Source organism: Grus americana, chromosome 14, assembly GCF_028858705.1.
Source record: "Grus americana isolate bGruAme1 chromosome 14, bGruAme1.mat, whole genome shotgun sequence".
NCBI classification, from domain to species: Eukaryota; Metazoa; Chordata; class Aves; order Gruiformes; family Gruidae; genus Grus; species Grus americana.
The window spans coordinates 6532040-6547474 of NC_072865.1; the positions used below are offsets into that span (position 1 = coordinate 6532040).

Below are 15435 nucleotides of genomic sequence, written 5' to 3' on the forward strand. Positions count from 1 at the left end.
AGCCTCTGTCAGGTAGCCACATGTCCGGCCTGGGGCAGCAGGTCAGCCGGGGCCACCCTGCAGACCTCCTCCAGGATCTCTGCTGTCAGCAGCCTCCCTGGGCCCCGGGGGAGCCGGCTGTTTGCTGCTCTCGCTTGGGTGAGGGATGCTCCTGCACATCAGAGAGCTTGTTTCCCCTCGGCGGGCCGCCGGCCCACCCTTTCTGCTGTTGTGGCCAGGGGCTGGCCAGATGCCGCTTTGTTTGGTCCCCCATTCCCTGAATCGCTCCGGGTTTGTTGGCTGCCTGCTCCTGCCCGGAGAATCCTTTTCCTGCCTTTGAGATAGAGGATGCTCAAGCCATCTGTGCTTTTTATTTCCTTGTAGAAACTAACAAGCCAAGGATTGCTTCCTCTCCCTGACATTTCGGATGGTAGCTCTGGCTCAGCGGGACGCGCAGGGAGGGGACCCCAGCACCTTCAGACAGGAACAGGACCTATTCTGTCCACAGGATTCACTCCCCAAAGGGCAGAAATCCTCAGACTTGCCAGAATGCCAGTGGCAGCTCCCACTTGGCCATCGCTGTGGCTCTGCAGGAGCACGGGGTGAGCCACCCTGCTTAGCATACACAGCCACCCCTCTTCCAGTGGCCCCTATTAACTGCATGGCTAAACCCTTGCAAAACTCAATTAAAATTATCCTCCCACATCTTAAAGACTGTCAGGTTGCTTCTCTTCCCGTTTTAATTTACTTCTTTCAAAATCTTGCCCTGCTCACATTCTCTGCCCCCACAGGACGTGATTAATGTGACGTAGAAAGAGCAGAGGGATCGTATGGCTTTAGGGGACTGGTAACAGAAATTAGCACCGTTCATTACATCTCTAACCTGAAACCAATGCAATGGATGGTCCACAGCTCGTGTGAAATGAGTGTTGGTCCAAATCTGGTACCTGGCACACAGGTGTTGCCAGCACAAATGGATGGCCAGGATGGGCCAGGGACATCCCCCTGTGGGCCCTGGGGGTCTGGGATCTCTGGGCAGGTGGCTCTGGAAAAGCTTGTAGTGCTGCTACCTCCAGTTAACCCATTTGTGACCACTCAGGAGTTGCCTGACCATTGCAGGATTCAGAGTTTAATTCCACGCTGCGTCTATCCAGGTGTAACCCCAGGAGCTTTACTGGGCTGAAGTACCTCTGGCAGCAGTGGGTACAAACCCATGGGACACTAAAGAGATTTTTGGGCCACTGAGAAGAAATGAGAGCCTACACGATGACACAAGGTAAACCACTAAAGGCAATTGTTATTCACTGCTGCTCATGCTGTACCTAATGAAGTTACGAGGCAAACAACAAAGTACCTTTTCATGCAGCTCAGCTAAATTGTGAATTTTGCCACTGCAGGATACCCACAGAGAGATTCCCAGAGAGATGCATAAATTCCTGAGGACAAGTCACCACCAGCTCTTACACGCAGCGATCCAGGTGAGACATCCAGGTCTAGGAGTCCCTAAAGCGCTCATTGCCCAAACAGAGTGGGTGCATCAGGGCAGGACCCCCTGCACACGCCAGGGCATCATCCTCTTTCCCAGAGCCCCAGCTGCCCACGCCAAGGTCAGTAACAGCCCAGGCAGAGCCAGGTCCAGCCCCCACACCTATGCAGGGGCTTCCACCTGCAGCACTGGAGCTTTGCTGCATGGACACAGAGGAAGGGAAATGCCTGAGAAGCAGCGGAAAGGAGACCCTCAGTTTGGACATCATTAACTACAGCTCCACCATAAGCTGTTCCCAGAGGCTGTGCTCAGGTGAAGCTCCTGTCAAAGCAAGCCACAGATGCGCCGTTGGGGGAAGATGGAGCTCTAGCTAAGCAAGGCCTCGGCAGCTGACTCTTGCTGGGAGACGAGGAGGCAGAGGCAGCTGACCGGGAAGTCAGATAGAGCCTGAGGGTCAGCACTGAGCATGGAGAGAAAAGGGCAGCAGCATTTGGAAAGAAAAAAGCAAGTCACAGGTTTGCTTTTTCCTTGATGTGTGTGGGCTTAATTGCTAGCCTTTGAAGTTTAGCTCTTCCCAAGACTGTTGGCTTATGGACAGGCTGAAAAAATCCCTGTGCCCCACTCAGGGCAGGTTTCCGCCACATGAGCAAAGCCTGCGGACCCTGCCTGCCTCCCGCCTAGGCTGCTGCAGCCAGGCTGACAATGCCAGGCTTTTTCAGGGGTCTGCAAGCCATGCAGCTGGACTGGGGGGCACCGTGCCAAGCAAAAAAAACCTGCTCCTCCATCTTCATGTCCCTAGAGTTTGCATCCAGATGTTTGCTACTTAGCTGTGAAGTGAAATCAACTCAAGTCCTCAAACCAAACAGCTACTCTGGAGCTGGCAGTGCCTGTTCTCCGCAGCACAACCCGTCCTCAAGTTGATCTCCAGCTGCTGAGTGCAAGAGAAGCTGATGAACAGGGTAAGTGAGGAAAACTGTTTTGCAATTAGATGATTATTTTGGCCTTGGAAAACCTGGATTCAATTCCCCATCTGCTCCAGGCACCCTGCAGGCCCATCACACAGCCTATTTGTACCTCCATCCCTGCCTAAGCCACAGAGGGTAGGGCAGCAGGAGCTGGGCTGCTTTGGCCTGGGAAAAAAAATACTCAAGTGAGAAAGGAGGAATCCTTATTCCTTCTAATGAAGGATAACTGAGAACAAAGAAAACAGATTTATCCCAGAGCCAACGTGACATGAAAAAGCTACATTAAATGAGGACGGGTCCAGAAAGTCGGAAGCACAAGCGAAATGCAGGAGGAATTTAAACTTCCTGATCATCAAAGCAGGGTTTTCAAGCATCAAGTATAATCTAAAAATAATAATAATAAAAAAGCAAAGGGAAGAGTTGTCACGGGCATGAGAGCGCGCTGCTGCCTGGGGAGAGGGAGAGCACGGACCCTCCTGCACGGCACAGCTTCCCGCATGCACACCCGCACGTGCACACATGTGCATCTGCACGACCCTTTCTGCTGCCTCTGACGGGGTGGGCACGAGGAGAAGCAGGAAGATCACAGGCACATGCTCTTCAAAGGGGAATTAATCATCAGAGGTGGCGGCAGAGGAAGGAAACCTCAGGTACGAGGTCGGACGTGACGAGCAGAGAGGGTTGCTGGAAGAGCTCCGAGTGCTCGCTGCAGATCTGAGAACCCTCCTGGCATCCACGTGAGCAGGACAGGAGGTGCAATTCCCTGGGGTAAATGCACCTACAGCAATGTAGGAGATAAGACATTTCAATCCTCCTGGAAAATACTGCACAGCTTGGCTTTCTGCCATCCTTGAAAGCAGCGGGAGCTGGCCAACGCCACAGCCTTCCCTGATGTGGTTAATAAAAATGTTACTCTGCTCTCTGCAGGATCCCCAAGAGGGACGAGCTCTAGAGAGCGCAGCAAAGCTCTCCCCCCACATAGGGCTTTGCTGGGTTGCTCCTCACCCCTGGGTCAGTGATCCCATCTGCTCCCTGCTGGGCAAAGAGACTTGAAGATGGAGAGACTCAGGGCACTGGGAAGAAAGCCGGCCCCACGGGGCTGCCCGGGGCATCGATGGCAAGTTACAAACGCGCGCGCTCTCGGTTTCTCTTGGCACAGAGCTGCAACCGCAAGCCAGAACCCGCTGCAGCAGCATATGATCATCATCGTCTCCAAGAGCCAAAGTGCATTGGGGCATTCGCATCACTTGAGATTAGCTGGCTGTTTAACATCTGCACAGATTTCTCTCTCCACCTCCACATAGCACCCTTCACGTAGCTATGAAATTAATTTAGCTCCCTTCCAAGAAAGGCTGAGTTGGAAATGTCACACTTTGTATATCATAGCACAATTCCTATGATGAAACACCCAGCCTAAATGGCAGTATTGGACTTTGGTGCTATTTGAAGGCCAGTAAGCTAAAACATCTTATGCTGCTTTTTAAAAATAGCTTACAAGAGGGTTACCAAGTTTCATAAACACCCAGTTACTGTCTCGTTAATACTCAGAGGTTGACTGTTGTTTTCCCATTCAAAGGTGCTTCCCTTTGCGACGCAGCTCAGCGGGGAGAGCACGCAAGCCGACGCAATGGGAAGGAAGCGTTTACATATGCTAATGACTTCCACTGAAGGAGCAGAAGTACTAACGGGGAAATTGTGCTAAAGAGACAACACGCCACTTCCTCGGCTGTTCCTATTTGGTCACTGTAAGGTACTTGGTGCTCAGAGCCGTGGGGTGAGGCTGGGGATAGCCTTCCCAGCCCCACGGGAAAGCCAAGGCGTGAACAAAGGGAAGACACGTTGGCTTGGACCGCAAAGGCAGGAGAAGCCATTTGGCAGTGGGGCTGTTTCAGTACCACACTGGACCAAGGGGCTGAGGACGGACACGGGCCCTTTCCCATTCCCAGCAATGTGGGTCCGGGGACCAGAGCCCTTCCGGGTGCTGTTGAGGCCATTTCACCAGGCGCATCTCTGCACGCCAGCACAGGTTTCCTAAGTTCACGGGGGCCCTGTTTATTTTTCTTTTCTTTTTTTTTTTTTTTTTTTAAATCTACTATTGTATTAAGAAGTGTTTTTCTTTTTGGCAAAGGTTACTGCGGGGCCAATGCCGTGCGGAGTCTCCTGCCTTCCATCACTGCTATAACCTCTGAGCAGGAGCTTAGCCCGGCCAACGCCGCTTATCTTCAATGAAGGCAGGCTTGTATTTCCACCACCATATAAAAGATAGATCCTGGCGCTCCCCCTCTCCCCCAGTGCATTCTTTGAAATGCCACCCAGGCCTTGTTATTGCTGGGAGGCTGGAGACCCAGGGATTAACTGCCTTGGGCTGCATTAGGCTTTATTTGTCTAAGCAGCCAAGGGTGAGGAGTGGCCATAAATATTGTGAAATGCCGAGCGTTGTGGAGGGGCAACGTTGGGCAATGCAGGCACCATGGCAGCAGGCCTTACATCTTGGCCTGGGTGCAATTCTGGTGTGACCGATGTTGTTGGACAGGTTCCTGCCTCCCTACAACACAGGAGGTTTGGGGGACATCAAAACCCATCCTCAGGTGTTCAAACTGGGGGCATTGAGCTACCATCTATGCCTTCTGCTTGCCTCTGTTAGTCCTTGTAGCACATAAGCAAGCAAATCCCAACCAAGTGGGAAAATGCCATCGCAACGCTGTCACCCAAGGGGACACGCACTGGGGTCCAAGCCTGTCTGCCCAGAATGGGGCAGTACAGGGTGTGCTGTGGTTCCCCTTCACTAGCACACTGGGACATCGCGGTACAGAGAGGAGATGAAGAACAGGGTACACCCTGATCCTATCCCAGCACCAGTGGTACTGCCACAGCCAGCAATTACAGAATCTGATAGTTTGGCAATAACCAACAAACTGAATGAGGAGTCATCAGGCCCAGATGCACACTACATTTTAGCTAAATCGCTTTACAAAGGCATCGCTGGGTAACTCCACTTGCAGGCAAGGTCGTTGCTTCCCCCCCCGTGTTTCATCCCAGCACAAGGACCGCGCGCTGCTCGCCCAGCAGCATGGGGAGTTTCTTGGTGTGAATGCATGTATCTCCCGCGGGAGCATCCTGCATCACAGCTGGCCGCCACGCTTTCAGGACATGCCGTTAAACTTCTGCCCTTTGCTTCCCGAGGGCTGAGCACTGCAGCATGATGAAGGGATGATGGCCACTTAGACAAAATTACACCTCACTGGGGACTCTGCTCAGGCTGGGACAACCCAATGCGTGAGTGATGGATTGCTATGGGCACTGGATGCCGTCACCTCTCCTGGATGTGATTTTACTTGCTGCCATCACTCTGAGCTGGCAGTTTCCAAATCTGAGTATAAACCACAATTTGTGCCCAACCTTCTGGCTTCAGTAAATATAAAGATTTACTGTTGTCCATGGAAACTATTGACTTGACCCTCACTTTTGTCAGTATTTATTTTTTCAGGTCACTATATTGAACATCCATCTCAGCAGACACCAGTATTTCAGAAATGGGGAAAACAAGTCACAGACAGAGAGCCAAGCCTGGAGCCGAACCTCACTGTCAGCACACATGCATGTGTCTGCACAGACATGTACATGCTTCCCCCAGCCGACATGGGACTTTCCACATGCAGGGAAACCAATGGAGGGTTTTCCAGGCTCCACTACTCAGCCCTACACTTTTTGTAGCTTTTTGGGGAGAACACATGACACCAGTAAACATTTCACAGACTTCCCTGCTGCACGAAGAGCCCACGTGCCTCCGTAACTCAGAAAGCTGATGGACGACCCCAAAACCCTCCGTGGGTCTCGTGAACATGCAGACAGACCTTCACAAACCTCTGGAGCCACTACCCAACCCGGGGCACGTGGCTGGGCCCCACAGGGTCTGCCGAGCCCTGTTAAGCTCTGCCAGCAGCTGAAATGGTGAACCCACTGGAGTATGGGTGCTTTGCGTCCCCAGAGAGGAAGGGGACAGTGACCCAGGTGGGAGGCCTGGCTGCCATGGGTGCTGCTCACTGGCTAGTGCCAGCCGCTCAGGAAAGCCATCATGAGCTTGCAAATTCTTTATAAGCTTCCCACATGACACAATTACCCCAGGGCCAGATCCTGAAGCCCTTTCTTCTCTCTTTACTCAGCCGTCTCCACTGAAGTCATTGAGGCATTGGCCTAAATACAACTGAAGGACTTCAGGATTTGGCCCAGTAATAAAAACTTCCTTCCTTTGTCTACTGCTCACTCCACATGATCCCACTACCTCCTCTCCCGAGACTGGGGCCATCAGTTGTTTGGTTGATGCTGCTCTTCCGTTTTACCCTCTGCCAGACCGTGCCTGTCCCCTCGTGCAGCTGCAAGCTGCTGAGGTGGAGAGCACCGGGGTGGCCGGCGAGGAAGAGGGTGAAATGCAGCCTGGCAGAGGGGCAGTGCTGGTCCTGGGGACATGCATGTGTGCGGACACCACGCAGGCTCGGAACAGTCTCAGCCATCACCTCCCCAAAGGCAATTCCTTCAACACCTCTTTGAGGATGAGATGGAGTGCCTCCAAAAAAGCCTTTTTCCCCCACCACTGACTGTCGAGCAAGTGCCTTAGGCTATACACTAAACTTTTATGTGATGGGGACTGGGTGAGATGATTCCTGCCCAGGAAGATATAGCAGGAAGTTAACTCATCTCGCTGCAATAGCGACTATGCATCACACTAGGAAGTGACACCTTAAGAAACACGTACGATTTTAAACAAATAACTTGCACTATGAATTTTGCTGCTGCTTCTGCCTCAGAATAGCCAGGAGGAGGCAAAGCCCTGTTATCCCCCACGAGTACCTCATCCCCAGCACGGCCATCCGAAACATGCGCTGGGATTTGGAGCAGGAGCTCCTGCTTCCTTCCCATGTCTACCAGCCTTGCACACACCCGTGGCACTGATAGAGCAATATATGAACACAAATGGACTGATACAGCAATTCCCTTTGCACCGATCTCCCTGCCTATGCCGCTTGATGACAGAAAGCGAACACAAAAGGAATTTGAACTTAGCTGAAATAAGAAGCATTTGGTCTTGAGGTACCAGCATAGCCTGTAACTCACGGATGCTCAGGTAGGTGAGCTGGTCATATAGCGGATTGCTCAGAGAGCACAGCAACAACTCCTGTGAGTTCCTGCTGAGGTCTTCAGTCTTGCAGCGAGATTTTTAATATTGCTCAGCTAAAACTGAAATGGTCAGACACACACCATGGAGTGTGCGGCTCTAACCACCCCAGGGAACCCAAAACTCTTTGAGCAGCAGAGGACTTGTGATCTCAGGGCTGCGGGGCTGTAGCGGGGCCTTTGCACAGGTCTGAGTGAGCCCCATGCCACCCAGCCCAGCTGAGCCAGCTCACCATGCCCTGCATCCCAACACGGAGCACAGCAACGCCAATCTGTGCATTGCACAGACTAAGAGACCAATGTCCAGTCCAGCAGCAAGGGCTGCCTTGCTCTTTAAAAAAATACAGTCTCGCTGTACATTCTGCCCTTTTTAATTACATTAATTGCCATGGAAACAATGCTCTTATTGGTATTGGAGCAGCCTGGTGGCCTCCACAGATGCAAGATTAAAATCAATGGATACATTGAAATACAGGCTGTATTTCAGGACCTTTTGTGGTTTTGGGGCTGGTCACCATGGGTGCACGTGAGAGAGTGGCTCAGACACTAGCAAGATGCCATCTTCTATGAAGAGAAAGCTGGGGACAATAAAACATGCAGTAACATCCCCTTTATAGTGTTTATCAGTTTGGTCAGAGCATCCTTGCATGGGAGCCAGTCTCAGTGCTGATGCATGTGCTCAGCTCACTCCCAGTGCTGGTCATCACTCCCAGCTCCTACTGAAGCATCTCAGCCCTGGCTGCCCTTCACATCCTCATTGCCAGTCAGTGGAAAGCCTCACCTGGTCTCCAACCTCGTCAGGGTGGCTTCGCTCCATGCCTCCCCTGTCCCCATCCCTGGCCCTTTCCACCAGCTCAGATGACTCACCAAAACTAAGAATAAAATGCCAATAAAAATGTATATACGCCATCACTTCTTGGCCTTGAGAGTCTTTTAAATACCACTGAGGGAGTTTGTACACAAACCAGCACAAAGGGAAGGGCACTGGCAGCCCTTCCCTCACTACCCACGGCCGCCTCCAAAAACCCAGTGCAAAGGGCAGCCCCGGCTGCCCGGCTCTCCCCTCCCGGCGAGGAGGAGCGCTGCCCTGTTCCCTGCCGTGCCGCCCATCATAAAGGGGTCCCTGAGCTGTTATCAGGCAGTGACAGTTTCCGCCATCAGATTCCTCCTGTCCGTCAGGAAAGCTAAATAAGGAACGTCGTTCAGGCGGCTGCAGGAAGAGGGGAAATGCAGGGACATCCGGCCCAGCTGCCAATTTTTCCTTTCCCATGAACCACCGCTGACCTCCACCAAGGGAGAACCTGGACACCCAGCCTGGCATCGGCACCACTTGTCTTCACTTAACCCTTCCCCAGGGGAATGCCCTGGCCCCCGGGGCCTGCCCAGGCGGGTGTCCTTGCCACGCTGCGCAGTGTGGCCGTGGTGGGATGGTGCATGGGCGCTGTGTCACCGGCACTAGCACCACAGACGGAGGTGGGCGGACTCGGCTCACCGGCTGGCATTTGCCCAGGCAACTGGAGACACAGCCAGGAGAAGACTTAACCCCTCCGCGCCTGCACACAAGTGGGTGGCTACACCTCGCACGGCAGCAACGGGTCCCAAAAGCATCGTTGAGCTACGCTGATTGCTTCCCTCTTTGCATGCGCTGAGACCGGGACCAGGGTTGAACTTATTCTCTCGCTTATCTCTCAGCAACCAAACTGGGGTTTTCCAGGCTCCGCTGAGAGTTGTAACTGGCTCTGGACTGGCTGCTGCAGATGGGTAAAATCTCATCTCCTCTTTCCCTCTGCTCACTCAAGGGTTCTGCCCATCAGTAACAGGGACCAGGACAGTCTGCAACGCACTCAGCCCTTTGCCATGGCCCTTCCTGGGGATAGCCCTCGGGTCCTTGCTGCCTTTCGCTGCACAGAAGCGGAGCAGGGGAGCAGCAGCTGCCTACTCAGAGAAGGGGAGACCACAGCACTTGCTCGAAGTATCCCTTGCCTTTCCCCACCACCCCGTTCTCTGTGTTTCCCCAGTTTGGAGTCTCTCCTGACCCCCTAAACCGATCCTCCCTCATTAGCACATGACGTTCGTCCCACGGCACCTCCAGGTTTGGCCAGCAAAGCCTGCGCTGGAGATCCTCGCCCTGGAAGGAGGGGGCAGAAACGCAGCAAGAAAAACAATTCACACGTGGGAGAAGTTGTAAGGTGAAATACAAGTCACTGGCTGAAACCTGTTTCTGCTACCTCAGCAGGGAAACAACTCCAGGAGAGACTCCCCACTTAATATCCTCAGCTTATAAAACTTAGTGGGAGTTTCACCACCGGCTGCCACGGGGCCAGGTTTTCACCCTCCTCCTGCTGAACTTGCACCTAGAGATGGAGCGATTTGCCCGCAGCCTCTCAACAAAATGAGCGGTCACGCTGGGCTCAAGGGCTCGTGCCTCCTCGCCGACTTGACCACAGGCCATCTCCGCTTCCACTATTTTGTGTTAACAATGAGGCACCGCAGATGGGCAATAATACTGTGTGCCGAAAACATCAGAACTATTTTGACCAGAGAGAAAAAGCCCCCCTGGGACCCGGCTAACCCTCTCTTTTAACAACGTGAAACAAGAAACAAAGGTCTGGGATAGCCAGAGGCAATAAAAACCCTGGAATTAATTTAACCAGTCACTAGATGCCAGTGCAGCTGCAGCAGTATTTCTTTTCCTAATGAAGGACAAAAGATAATTCCAGCTCTCGCCCAGGGCAAGGCTCAGTGCTGGTTTCCCCAGCAGACACTGGCATGCACCAGGCGGTCACGGTCCCCTCCATGGCACCCAGCTGGCGTGGGACCCTCTCAGGGCTGTGTGCCCGGCTCCCTGCTGCCCTGTGCCCAGGTGGAAGTTTGCAGGAGCTGCTTGGGGCAGGTCAAGGCAACACATGGTGCTGGGCACCTCTGGCTCACAGTCTGGGGCAGGAAAGGGGACCTTTAAGTAACCACCTGTGGATTTTTTTCCTTGCAAACCCATTTATTTTTCCATGCATGACTGCCTTTGGATCCAGGCAAACATCTAACACCCACAAGGCCCCACGGCAATGAGCTCCACTGCTGCATGGTGGTGTGCAACAAGCCACTGGCCCCCCACCGTGCTCCTCATCCTCCCAGCATGGGAACCCGCCAGGAACTGCCTTCTCCAGGCAAGCCATGATTTTGCAGCCCTCTGTCGCAATGCTCCAGCCAGTCTTTCCCAGCGGAAGAGCCCTGCAACGTTTAGTCATTCCTCACACGGAAACCACCATGACCATGGCTCCTCTGCTCCGGCTCCCCACCCTCCGTGGGCAGTGCAGTCTGCGGGGTCCAGCCATCACAGGGCTTTCTGCTTCTCCCCACACCTGCAGACACCCCCGGGATCCCCATCACCCCCGGCTTACTGCAGCTTTCTCCTTCCACTGGGTTTAAATACACAGCCTCCCCAAACTGGGGGCAAGGGAACCCCCCATCTGACCCCCATTGCTTGGGGCTGTTTGAGTCCAGCAGGCTGAATGCAAAGGTGCCACGTTCATTTAGAAACGCCTCTGCTGTGCCAGCTTGAGCGGCTGGGGAGAGGGTGGGTGAGATGGGTCCTACGTCCAGGGCTCCTGTTGTCCTTCAAAGCTGCTGAGAGCTGGGCGGACCAGATGAACCATCAAGAGCCCCCTTCTGCTCGGCAGCTGCTCTGCAAAGCGACCTCCTGAGCGCTGTGGATGCCCCGTACAGCATTGGAGAAAGCGCTGCCTGGCCACGGCCCCCTCCTGCTGCTGTTCCCGTGGGATCCCGCTCTCCCTTTCCCTCCCCAGGAACTGCTGCGGGACACTGGGAACAGCCTGTTCCCTCCTGGCCAGCCAGGAGCACCTGCCCTTCCCACGCCTGCCCTGGAAAACACTGCACCAGCCTGGGGCCAAGAGACACCCTGGGGACAATGATCCCACACGGAGCAAGCCCACAGGAGAGAGGCAGTGGAGTGGGATGGGACACGCCAGAGGAAGCCCCCTTCTACTCCGCCTGCGTTGGCTGGGGACATTGTGCTGCTGGGGGAGCGTCCCCCCAGTCAGACGTCAAATTGAGCTCAGCAACACACACCCTCGTGACTGTTTGTGCCGGCAGCGAGCCGCGGGCTCACATGCCCAAACCAAATCCCAGGGTGGTAGTTGCAGCCCATTCATCCAAAATCATCCCTGAGCAGACCACGGGGCATGAGGGCCGTGGCTGCTCCCTCCCCGGCAGCCCCCGGGGACCACGCGCTGCATCCCTCCCAACACCCACCTCCTCTTTGGAGGCCCTGGCAAGCGACTGGGTTAAGCCAGAGCGGGGTTTGTTCTGCACTCATGGGCTTTTGCATGAAAGGGTGTTGCTGAAACAGCCCATGTTTATTACTTGCAATAAAGCAACTGCTTCAAATCCCAGCTGCAAAGGCGAATGTTGCTGCTGGCACGGTCAGCGCAGGGCTGTCTGAGCACCCGGCCGGGGAGGTCTGCGTGATCTTAGAGGAGGGCAGGCAGCAGCAGCCAATGTAATCGGCTCAGGTCCTACACAAGCACGGGCCCTTCCCTCACGCAAAGGGCATCTGCACTTGAAAGCGGCAAGCTGGAGTCTCTGACGGGCTGTGGGGTGGTCAGCGCTGCTCTGACCACATCGCAGCCCAGGGAACACATGCTGTCATCGCCATCCACAGAGGGTTACCCTGAGACACCCTGGGATGCTGGAGCTGAACCTCTACCTGCTCCCCCCATCCCACCACCTGCAAAGGGCAGCTTCCCAACTCCACTCCATCCTTGGGAGCACTGCAGAGCTGGGACATAGGGAGAGCCCATGTGCTCTCATACATGACATCCCCTCCTAGCACTGGCCCATTTAACCAGGTACCAGGGTGCGGGAACAAGCAGGACACAGAGCCAGAACAGACATTTCATGATCTTGAGATGAATATTTCACCCTTCCCAGGTGGAACAGTCTCACACCCCCACCTCTGCTTCCAAGGGGAGCAAATATTTGCATCCAGTTGGGATTATGGTTAGTGAGGAATTTGTGGGTCCTTTACGCACTGACAAATTGGTCTCAGGTAGAAAAGGCAGCAAATCCCCAGGATTCGGTCCCCCACTTGAGCTCCACATTGCCCTTCGTCACTGCACTAATCAGGCAGCACTGGAGAGCTTCAAAGCTCTGCGCAGCCCTGTGCTGACGAGGCCCACACATCACGCAGCCGCGCTGGCCACAGCCTCCCAGGCACTGCTCCCCGCACCTCCGGGAGATGAAAGAACCTGAGAAGAGCTACACGATGCTTTACAAATTGCTAACAAGAGAGCTTTGAACAGCTGCAGCTCCCACCGCAATGCCACCAGCAGCAAGTCCCATTCTGCCCTGCCTCCCGGAGCAGCCCCGGAGCTCTGGCAGCCCGGTGGGTCCTTTAGCCCTGTAGCACCAGAGCTGTCAGCAGCATTTTGGGCAGAGCAGGCTCACAGTGCCGCTGCTGGCGATGCTGTCTGTACCGCACCACCGTGGACAGACCTGCAGCCCTCCCGTGAGCTCACTTCAACAACGACAGGAAACGCCGCCGGTGACAGTGAGTCACTGAGATGAGGCTACAGAAAATTCTATTTATGCTCCCAAAATTCATCTCCCCACGTTGCAAGCTTCCAGCATTACTAACTTTCTGTCGGTTTTGCTCTTATCTGGGCTATAAATACTTTACTCATGCAAACAGGAGCTTCCCTGGGGGAAGCTGGTGGGGCTGGTGCCCCGTCCCCACTGCCCTGTGACAGTGCCCACCCAGCTCTGCTCTGCCCCACGGTCTCTGCTGTCCAGAAGGGTGTTGCAGCCCCATCTCTGCCATGGTCCCTCATCCACCTGACCGAAGCTGCGGCTAGGGATTTGACTGGCTGCCCAACAGCCTTTTGCCCCAGAAGTGCTATGGGACAGAAAAGCATTTCACCAGGATCTGCCTTGGGTGACTTCCCAGGTGGACCTGAGCTGTCAGCGACCGGCTCAGAGAGGCAGGCTGGACGGCATAGCATGGACCACTGCCTCCTCACGCCTTCCTCCCCAACACGCTGCCCGACGCTCACAAATTAATGACTGTGCATGAAAAAATAAATAAACAGAGCAGGGAGCCGGCCTCCAGCCTGCCCTCCCGGCCAGGCACTTCCCCACACAGTGAAATCCCTCCTGCAAGAGTCCAATGAGGTTTCCCCCTGCTTGCAGTGAGTACACCCGTGGCACAGCGTGGGCTAACCCGCGGCCTCATCCCCGCGGCCCCGGACCCCGCGGGGACGGCGGCAGGGTCCTCCCGTCCCGTCCTCTCGCTGCGCGGATGCTGTCACGGCCGTCGGGGACACCCGGGAGGGCACCGCGGCGCGTCCCCGTCGGGGCTGGGGGACCCAAGGGCTGGCTGTGTCGCGGCTGGGGGACCCAAGGGCTGGCTGTGTCGGTCCCCGTCGGGGATGGGGGAGCCCGGGGCGGGCAGCGCCGGTCCCCGTCGGGGATGGGGGAGCCCGGGGCGGGCAGCGCCGGGGCACGGCACATCCCGTCCGGGATGAGGGACGCCGCGGCAGGCAGTGCGGGTCCCTGCGGGGTCTGGGGAACACGCGGGTGGCAGCGCCGGGTCCCGTCCCGCCGGGGCAGCCCCCATCCCCAGCGCGCCCGCAGGTGCGGGGCGGGCGGCAGAGCAGGCAGCCGGCAGCCCGCAGCCCCGGCCGGGCAGGGCAGCCCGCAGCTCTCACCTGCCTCCGAGACAATGCCGAGCCAGAGCCAGAGGGGCAGCGTGCAAACTCTCTTCATCTCCGGGGCTGCGGGCAGGTCCGTACGGGGCGGCGCGGAGCGATGCGGAGCGGTGCGGTGCGGAGCGCCCCGCGCCCGAGCTCTGCTCCCGCCGCGCCCCAGCTGCGGCGACGCACGGCGGCGGGCGGGGAGCACCGGGGCCGCTTCCTTTTCCTCCGCCCGCCCGGGCCGCCCGCCGCCCTCCGCCGAGCCCGCGGGGCGCCGGGCGGGCGGCGGGGCGGGGCGGGCCGGGGTGGGCGGGCGGGGCGGGGGGCGGGGGGGCGCACCTGCGGCTCCGGGCACCGGCGGGGTGTCTGCACGTCCCGCACCTGTGTGGGTGCGTGCGTGCCCCGCACCTGTGTGCATGAGTGTCCCGCACCTGTGTGCATGAGTGTCCCGCACCTGTGTGCATGGGTGTGCATCGCCCTACAGCTGGGTGCAAGCGTGCTCCACACCTGTGTGCATGCGTGTGCATCACCCCTGCCCTGCGTACGCGTGAGCACCCCCACACCTGTGTGTGTATTCATGTGAACACATGCCCCACACACCTGCGTGCACCCCTGTACATCCCACCCACATCTGCGTGCACCCGCATCACCTTGCACCTGTGTCCAAATGCCTACACATCTCCTTCTGTCTTGTGTGCTTCTGGGTGCACATCTCGACCTCTCAGACCAGAGGCAATGCACACATACCCTCTCACACCAGTGTGCACACACCTCGTGAACTTACACATCTCATATCCGCTCGCACACACACCTTCATGCCTGCATGCACCCCCCCAAAGCCCATACCTCACACCTGCATGCACACAGCCCTGCACGCACCCCTGAAGCCCCACTCCTCCTGCACACAAAGATGCACACACACTTTCTCACACCTGTGTACACACACTTGCACCCCTACTCATTTGGGGGTGCGCTAGGGGTCCCCACTCATGCCATCCATCCTGTGCACACTGCCAACGGTGTGGGGCAGCCACGTTGCCCCCTGGCACCATTACACGTGGCACACACACCCCTCCCTGGCAGGTGTACACCAAAACCCATGCACACAACCGTGGTGTGGGCAGCA

General features: G+C 56.1%; 1 protein-coding gene across 3 annotated transcripts in view; it reads right to left on the reverse strand.

Annotated features, from left to right (window-relative positions):
* Positions 1-14571, reverse strand: part of FLT4 (fms related receptor tyrosine kinase 4) — a 60140-nt gene extending 45569 nt beyond the window's left edge. For all 3 annotated transcript variants that reach the window (XM_054841961.1, XM_054841960.1, XM_054841958.1), the window contains exon 1: positions 14325-14571. In XM_054841961.1, the coding sequence (XP_054697936.1) occupies positions 14325-14382 (58 nt within the window). In that variant the 5' untranslated portion in view covers positions 14383-14571. The remainder of the gene's footprint in view (positions 1-14324) is intronic.
* Between the last annotated feature and the right edge of the window lie 864 nt (positions 14572-15435).